The sequence below is a fragment of the Polyodon spathula genome, chromosome 4, assembly GCF_017654505.1.
Source record: "Polyodon spathula isolate WHYD16114869_AA chromosome 4, ASM1765450v1, whole genome shotgun sequence".
NCBI lineage: Eukaryota > Metazoa > Chordata > Actinopteri > Acipenseriformes > Polyodontidae > Polyodon > Polyodon spathula.
This window is the reverse complement of record NC_054537.1, coordinates 57,641,585-57,651,391: the sequence shown is the minus strand read 5'-3', so window position 1 is coordinate 57,651,391 and position 9,807 is coordinate 57,641,585. Positions and strand designations below refer to the sequence as shown.

The window sequence follows — 9,807 nt, the reverse complement described above, 5'->3', positions numbered from 1 at the left end:
TGTAGAATGCAGGTTGTAGTCTCGGGCTATGCGGGTAGCGACGGACAGAGAAACTCTGCAGAGGGCAGCATCTTTATTTTGTACTTTTGTCAACAGTGTTTTATTTTCTCTTTTTCTTTGTGTCTTCTGTATTGATTATTAAGTTTTGTGCACCTGCGAGTGTACCCAAGGTGATCTGTGAACCTTATACCATTGCTGGTAATCACAGGATAGCTGTGCCACCTTGTGGACAATAATAAATCATGCACCCAAGTGGTTTTTAGCACTACAGTTTTCTCCTGTGTCAGAGAATTAACCACCCTTCCACAAAGTACTTGGGTGTTTGCCTCAAAAATGCATTCAGCACAAGTAAAAGCGAACTGGGAAATGCCAGCAATTGCCACTGTTTCAAAAGTTCTTAACAAATTGATGCAATTGTAAGTGTTGCAATTGTCGGCAGCTTTAGTACATCTCATAATATTTGAGAACCGTCATTTTCACTATCTCCGCCCGCTTTTTGCTAATTTATGCAGAATCGCCCATAATTACATATTCATTTAAGGTTGAACCATAAAGAAAAACTGCTGACATAAAGCATTCCTAAAAAGTAGCTAACAGCATTGCGCATGTTTCGTACATTCGCCGTAGACTTCTGACTTGTCTGTAACTGGTTTGCAACTATTCCGACAGGCACAACACTTTACTACATCTACCCATCAGGGGTACATGTAGTAAGATGGGCCAGTCCCAGTGCAAACATACCACAATTTGCATTTTCGTTGCGACAATTCTCATAAGTATACATTTTGTCGTATGTCGTATGTGTATGTGTAAGAGAAAATGTGTTAATGAAAAGCGCAGCAATATACTAATTAAATATTTGATACGTCTTCTTAATACTGTGTATTAAGATAAGAATATATATATTAAGAATTATATAATATATATATATATAAAGTATATATATAAAGCATTGATTATATATATATATATATATATTATGACTATATATATATCATTACGCTCCTAGTTTTCACCCTAGATGTGTTTGCGACTATGCGAGTTATGGAGTAAACAACAGGAAAACTATTGACACAAATGCAATGTAAACAACCGCCCGTGTGTGTGTGTCCCGTCTCGCTCATTGGTTAAGATAACTGTAATATTTTACAACCGCACCAAGTTGCTCATTAAGTTATTTTCTTATGTGTGGGAAATATCCCTTCAACCATGCCAAGCAAGGAAGACAAGCAGCGTGGGCAGACATGATCGGATGTTGCTGTTGCAATGTTCTCCAGCAGTTTTTACTGCAATCCTGGTCATTGTGTGGTTTGCAATGCAGGTTTGCTTTACTCCTGGAACCAGCACAACATGAATCGATTACACCGTGTAACAATTTTTTTTTTTTTTTTGTGTCCTGGGTAGTAAGTGTTATTTCCTAATTGCTTATGCCTCAAAAGTATAGAAAATGGCTATTATTCCCCACAGACTTTGCTTTTGTGACCAGGACAGGTACATTTCAAAATACCGCTATTTCCAATGAGAAAACAGGCACTTTTGTGTCTTTTCGTTCACATAAAGTCAGAAAAAAACAATATATGAATCCAAATTAACATGTATTTATACTAAAGAAATACAAAAATGACTACAAAAGATTTAGAAGTGAGTAGTTTTTCGAGATTTATGATTATACTGTAAATTTATATTTGAAATGTACCTGTCCTGGTCACAAAAGCAAAGTTTGTGGGGAATAATAGCCATTTTCTATACTTTTGAGGCATAAGCAATTAGGAAATAACACTTACTACCCAGGAACAAAAATTGTGTTACATAGTGTTATTAAAACCAGAAAATCAAACAGGCAACTAAAGGGTGCGGTTTTTTTTTTTACTTCTTGTGTGCAGTTTGCATGGACATTCTCAATTTGAAAAACAGAATTAGCTTTTTTGAAATGTTAATTTCAAAATATAATTAATTGCTTTTTTCTATATTTCCCTTACTATTCCCATACTGAGTTATTGTTTTTTCCATAAATCTGCCTTTACTTTATGCTGTGCTTTGATCTTGTCTGGAGAATCCTAAGTCCCAGAACTGCATTCTAATTATGTGAATATACGACTTTTCAACTCACTAACCCAACTTACTCTACATGTATATCAACAGAGGGAGTAGGTGTCCAATAAAAAATGTAACTCATTGACTCTTATAGTTTACACTCTGGCTGCTCATACTATCTGCAGGCCTGACTATTATTCATGCCTTTCTTACTTACTGTTAACATTGTCCTATAGACTTTGCACAATACATTGACCTAGTAGGGACCAGGGGTGAGTAGATATAGTAGCCTCTTGTGAAAGGATAAGGGGTGCGGACTCCACTGCAGCTCAGTGTGTTGGAAAAATTGCAGTTACAAAATGTGGTTGTTGTGTATCATGCATAAAAATTAAAAATAAAAAAAAAAAAACTTTTAAAGTGCAGATAAATCTGTGAGAGGCAGGGAAAAGCAGACTACAAAGAATAGATGCAGCTTGAGTAATTGAACTGCACATAGCTGTGTGCTTGCCTTGTTCTTCAGTGTGCACTACAAAACTCCTGGGACCTTGAACACAGAAATTGTGGCAGGTAAGAACACTCTACTGAGTGATGATTTTTACCAAACTATTTTAGGATGCTGTCTGGGTCTGGCACCATCTGAGCCCGTAGCATCTTAGTTTCCAATTTAGAACACTGATTCCAAAGATATTACATGAAGCAATGAAATGTCAACTCTGCTGGCCTTACCAGACTATTATTATTATTATTATTATTATTATTATTATTATTATTATAGATAAGGAAATGTGTGTGGCAGCTACTATAAACAGAGCCTATCATCCAAATATGCAAAAAGAGCATGCAACAAATTATCCACACTGTGATCTTAATTAATCATACATATTATTTGCACAGTACATTCTTTTTAAGGTTTTAGAATAAATAATATAAAACAACTGGTTTTCATTTTTTTAAACATTATTTGTTTTTCATTTTTATAATACGTTAATGTAGTGTATATTACAGTTTATGCTGATTAGAGAAAAATCAACCAGATCAAAACTGCAGAACCAAAAATTAAAACTGTAAATTTCTTCATAAGTGATCATATTAGGGCATTTCTTTTATCTGTTTGGGCACTCATTATCTTGCTTTTCTCTGGTAAATTCAATTACAGTGTACATGCAGTGACTTTCTGTAGGGAAGTGAAAAGCACAGTGTCGTTATTGCACACACATTTTCTTCCGCTTACTGATATCAGTTATACAGTAAATGGTAGATTGCATTACTCAAAATTACCCAACAAAATGAAGCAACATGGTGAAATCAGTTTACTTAAGTGAAAAAATTCCACAAAGGACCAGATTTAATAAGCTTTTGCAACAGGTTTTTGCCAAATGGAACATGTTCATGTTCTAGAACCGACTATGAACTGCTCTGGATGGTAAAGTCTGGGTTCGATACAGTGCATGCACCTGGATCAAGCACTTTGTAAATCTGTCCGATAGATTCAATTGTCTGTTGTCACAGATAAGGATGATATGCATAAGTGTAGTGTAGTGTGAAGAAGTGTGAATGCATGGAAAACCACAGGCAGTGAGGAGTATGTTAAACAAAACGGTACACCATGGTAAATAAATAATATGAGCAGGCTAAACTGCTTATAGCTCGTATGTAGCTGTACATTTCAGAATGGGATTGTGTTTGCTGTTAATGTGATACAAGCAGGGGAGACAGAGATCCTCAACAACACATGTGGTGTTGTATTGTTTTGTATCTGTAGTGAAGGCTAAAGCTCAGCCTACAAGTGATGTGTTCTTTAGTTTGAACCTTTTATTTGGCCGTCGTACCAGTTTATTTTGTTCCTTTTCTTGTATTTGTTTTTGTTAATAAATGTGCACACCAGTGCTTAAACTGCAGTTTTCTGTCTGTAGGTCTAACTCCTGCCAGTAGCTACCCTGTCACATGTGGTATTAATAGTGGGATAGTGCCCCTTGTGATCCAGAGCAGGACTGCTGTTTAAAAAAAATGGACAATTGGATCTGCTGGAACCCTGACGCATACCAAACCCATTGAGACAGCGAATTGGAGGACCTCCTTGGTAGCCTCGAGGACCAAGGTTGGTGCCTTGCATGCTGGGAGGTCGGGCACAAGGTGGTAGTTAGGGATACTTAATAGTATTACCATAATTTATATATGTGTAACATGGCTGTTACCTAGCGTTATGCTTTTTCTTTTAAAACATTGTAAGTACAGAAAAACTTATATAGCATCTTTTAATTCAGGAGATTTAACAATAATCATTTTAATTTGGTCTAAAGCTGCAGGATTCTGAACTGGCTAGAATCTGTAAAAGGAATCAGAAGCAAGGAGGAAATGCCACCTCCAGTCTACAGTCCAATTTACAAACAAATCCCAGAAATGTCAATAAAATAAACTATGTCTTTTTTATTTTGCTTCCTGGAGCTCAACTAGAGCTTACACTTGACATCATTCACCGCATCACCTGGGACCTGGCTTTCCTGTTTGAGTATATATTCGTATGAGCTTAACATGCAGCCTATAGCATTCAGTGCTCCCAGGTCGCCCATCCAAGTACTAACCAAGCCCAACATTGCTTTGCTTAAGCACTGCATGGTAAGTTCGATTTGAAGAGCTTTTTGCCGTCAGAAACGTTGCTCAGGGGACACTACTAGGAAGTAGCTCTTCTTGACCCCCTCCTGTTTGAGTGAAATTGGCTTTTAAATTAGTTGTAGTTAAAAATAAATAAATAAATATAACAAAACAAAAACAATTCCATAAACCTAATTCAACAAACACTTCCATTTGCTATGAAGATCTCAAGCATGCAGTGTTAAACTAAACATGCTTTTTCATTTTAAACCACGACATCTGGCTCTATAGTTGGTTAAAGAAAGTTCCCAGTTTGCTTGCCTTGCATGCTACTGCTTCCTAAGTCAGGGTCAAAGCTTGTCACTAGCTGCCAATAGGGAAGCACACTCTTTGTAAAAAACATTTCTGGTGAAGAAGATGGCACAGAAGGATAAACCACAGAAGCACACATTCAGCCAGGAATCATATGTTAGTGTTAAACTGAACTTGACTGTAACTGTTGATTTGATTTCCCTGAGAAGCATTGAAACACTCTTTTAAATCCCTATTTACTACAGTATTACTTTGTGTCTATTTCTATAAAAGCTAAATTCCTGTGCATTTTTACATAACTATTCATCCCATATCACCCCATTTGGTTTGCACTACCTGTTATTATTATTACAAGCTGGATATAATTGGTAAATGGAGGCTGGAGAAGGAGATACTGGCTTACTAGGGGAAAGGGGAATTCTAGAGGAATTAAACACCTTAATACCATCTGGCAGCCCTGCATCAACAAATACAAAACAGAGTGACAGAAATGTTAACTCCTGTTGTTTTAATAGTAGCTAGTACCATCAATGTAGCTGCTAATGGTGCGCTGTGCATAGTGAAACCTGGAGATGATGGAGCAGAACCAATCTGAGACAGCCAATCAGAGGGATTCACAAGTGCCATTGCTGCCCTTCTAATAGATTCCCAAAGTAAAAGCATAGCAAAATGTACCCAGCACAGTGAAAGTATGATAAAGCATAGGTAAGCATATTAAAAAACATGGTAAACTATGGTAAATATATAGTATAACCAAGGGAAAATCATGCAAAAACTGCAAATGTATGGTGGTAAACATTTAGAAGAGTGAATCAAAGTTGGATAGAGGGGAGGGAGAAGAGGACATGGATTTTTAGACTTAAGTATGAAAGCTCTACTTTTTCTATGACCAATATGGGCCAGTAGCGATGTCTTCCTACTTACATGCAAATATATATTATCAAATAGTATTTATATTGTTCTTTCTGAGCCAACCCTTCCAGAGAGAGAGAGAGAGAGAGAGAGAGAGAGAGAGAGAGAGAGAGAGAGAGAGAGAGAGAGAGAGAGAGAGAGAGAAAGAAAGAATCAGAAGCATCGACCCATTCAGGATGACAGGTTTAATTCAAAAACAGGTTCACACTCACTAAACACTGTCACGGCTGTATACATACGGTGTGATGGAGAGGGCAAGGAGCCAGGGGGAAGAGGGCGGTAGGAAAAGAGGCAGGCAGGCACAGAGGGAGGAACCAGGGCTGGGGTTAAAAGTCTTTAAATTGTGACAGAGCAGATGAAGAGGCTAGAATGGGCTCAGAGATGAACTCCACAGACATGACCTCCACAGATCAGAGGGCCTCCCTGGATGTGAACAGGAATCCCACCCCGGGGTCCGCTGGATCCTCCAACTCCACTGCTAATCATGGGTGAGTAAGACTGACTTAGCTGTGGAGCCTCAAGGCTTCTCTCTTTAAACTAGATAACACCGGAGGAGGGGTTTCCCCATGGAGCCATTGCCTTTTTAAGGTTCATTGCCTTGTATACTTACAATAAAACATATCTCAGGAGGCTGTTACTTATATAGTTAAGAAAGGGGTCTTTCAAATTCATATATGGAATGGCTATTTATTCCTAATTAGTTCCTAATAACTGAATGATACTTTTTGTGCACAGGTTTAACTTGGTAAAAATGTAGCAAAGTGAAGTAAAGTATAAAGCTGTGAATACATGTCAAAGCAATAGGAAGCCCATTAAAGAATGGGCATGGTGAACAATCACAACCATTTTTATGTTGAAACATTATTTAATTTCACTAAAACAAGTGTACATTGTATAAAATTATTTATTGTATTTATTTTGTAAAAAAAAAAAAAAAAATTATTATTACAGTATATTACAAGTTTGTATGTTTTTTGTATGTTTTAATTTTAGAAATGAATTGTTGGCACATCATTACAAATTACAACTGTGAAACTTTCAGTTACTGTCTGTATGAGGTACATGGGCTAAAATTAATCTCTCAGATGAAAGTAATCTGATAATCACTCAACACTCCTGTGCAAACACATCGCACAGACAAATTAAATACCACAGGTCCTGTGCGGAAACTTGTCAGGAAAAGTCTAACTGTCTTAGACTGAACAGACTTCCTTATTCCAGTCAAATCATGTGACAGAGTAGATTGGGATAGCAAAGTCAGAAAATTTGAAAAAAATGAGGAAGTCTTTTGAAGGTCACATGGTTTGAAAGGAATGAGGGGGTTTGGATTCTCCTGACAAGCCAGATAAAGACAGGTACAGAGAAAAATGATAACTCAGTCTTGGAGCCTCAAAACCCCAAACCACTCAGCCTGATGACAAACATCATAAAAAGGGGGAGGAGCAAATAAGTTACATTTGGAGCTGCTTATTTACTTACCTTTTAGAAACATGTTCTGAAGTGAGGTGGGGAAGCACATAAGTGTTGCACCGACTCTTCTCTCCAGTGTTTCGTACAATGCTAAAAGAGCAATTTTTTTTCTGGAATAGTTAGTAGCATGGAAAACAGTTATCAAAGCAGCAGCAACAATGTATAATCTAGGGATGTGCTTTTGGTAAAATTTTTATGAACGTTTAAACTCTCTGCAATGTCAGCGTTTAAATGTTTAAACCATATATATATATACTGCGACAGAAATACAATGATTCTTGGTTGTAAATCTCCCTCCTGATCTGTGAGGGCGCTAAGCAGCGAGTTCCTTGGAAGGGCTGGCCTGACAGTTCTTTCCCAGGGTTCAAGGGAAGTTGGCCAGCTCGGAAGGGGGCGAGACTCAATGTTGCAAGAACACATTGACCTGGACAGGAAACCATGTGCCAGCCGCAGATTGGAGAGGCGGTTGCACTCGTTTACCAAGGGGTCATGTGTGACAGCATAAAAGGGGACAGAGAATCATAATCTGTTCCTTCGCTTGGTTTGTGTAAATAAACTGACAAGGACTGTGAGAGACCACGTTACCAGACAGCTAACACAGATCTGAAGCTGTCGTCAAGGGCCAGCACTAAGCTGGAACGGCACTTCACCAATAATCACTAAATAAACTGTATCACCCACCCGAGCACTACTGCACGCACCCAGGACTGGTGACTGTGCATGTATTATTGTGGGTCAGATATGGTGTTTATTAGTTGGGACTGCAATCCTGTTATTGTTTACCCCGTGCAGTACACATTGTTGTGTATTGCAGGTGGATTATTGTTTAAGTCATCAGACCTGGAATATAAAATAAAGATTCACTTTTCCAAACTAGATTACAAGGCGTTTCATTACCACACTGCATCACTCCTGCACCTGTTCCCACAATAAACACACACATTCTTTATATTAGATTCTGATACTGGCAGCACTGGTTACTACTGTCTAAGCAAATAAACCTAAATAAGCAAATAACGTTTTAACATCGCAAAGACTTAACTACAAAGAAAAAAATAAATAAATACAACTCCAACACATGAAAGTATATATTAAATGTTTAAATTTATGGTTGCAATTAAAGTTGCCAGTGAAGATATAACTTTATACTATATACATATTTAACACATTTTCGGATAGTATAATGTTTTTAGACTAGTATGTTTCTTAAAGGTTCATTTAACAACAACAAAACAGGAACATATTACATTTTTTAGTTTTTGTTTTTTTTTGTTATAAGTAACTTTGCCCAAAATGATATGGTTTAAAAAATAAAAATAAATAAATAAAAGAGATGACCATCAACCACTGTACAGCGCGAAAATTATTTTACTTACAATTGAAAAAAACATTGGAAATATTTTCACTTCTGGGAAAGGTAATTACCAGGGATAATATCACAATTTCTGGAATTTTAAAGAGCACTGTGACTGAAAAAGTCTGCGGTCTTTGTTAGAAACGGTGGGATTAGGGATTTTTTAAATTGTTGCTCGAGACGAGTACTTCAGCATTACAATTTGAGTACTCGAATCAAACGGCATTCTCCTCTATATACTGTACTAGTGTACACAAACCTCCCAAATATTGCCACAAGTCCTATTTGAAATGCCAAATTAATACACAATCAAGTAATATATTAAGTAATTAATATGTTTGGCTTCTTGTGCAGTTAATTCAGTATGGTCAAGTATTACTAAATAACGTATTCAAATTCACGTATCCACACAACTTTATATTAAATTGTAAATAGATATGCCTGGCCTACCTGTTTGAAGTGTGTCTCCGGGATCCCTTACTTTAATTCAGTAGTTCCAACATACAAATACAAACTGTACTAAACATAAACGGTCGTTCGGTCCAAAAGCTTACAGAACAATTTCAAGTGAAAAAAAAACCTTCCTCCTATGGGAAGATTGGGGAATGGGGTCCACGAGTCTATGGTAATTGTAACTTTTTCTCCCTTTGAAAGTTTTGTGTGAACAGCTGCAGTATGATTTTCTGGAATTTTTCCAGCCTCGCTCTTATTGTTATACGACTCAGCACAGTATTGGGATAATCTTACATCGATTTCAAAACTGCTGCATTCACGATTCACACGCACTGTTCTCATCGGGGATAACGCGATCACGCCCAATGTTCGGCCAAATCTGTTGCAAATGGTGTCACATTTGTCACGGGACCGGTTATACGTCTAGCATATTATTAAACGTTTTACCACTTCTTTGAAGTTTTTACATTTAAAATTCCCATCCCCAGTATAATCATGACAAAGAACACACACAATAAAAATATAGATGGATTAAAGTACCCCAGCTTTTTTGATCATAAACTGTAGATCTCCAGTGTATACCAAAAGAAATAACATCAAAAAACCTCAATATTATTAATAAGTATAGCTTAGTATTTGTGAAATTAAAAACACTGATTTTACTTTGTTAATTTCACGAA

The 9,807-nt window shown here is 37.0% G+C and overlaps 1 protein-coding gene across 1 annotated transcript in view; it reads left to right on the top strand.

Moving 5' to 3' along the window:
• Positions 1-6,159: 6,159 nt before the first annotated feature.
• The window catches only part of LOC121314660 (nitric oxide synthase, endothelial-like), a 42,329-nt gene continuing 38,681 nt past the window's right edge, over positions 6,160-9,807 (top strand). Inside the window, exon 1 of the mRNA XM_041248133.1 lies at positions 6,160-6,338. Coding sequence (XP_041104067.1) covers positions 6,220-6,338 — 119 coding nt within the window. The 5' untranslated portion in view covers positions 6,160-6,219. The remainder of the gene's footprint in view (positions 6,339-9,807) is intronic.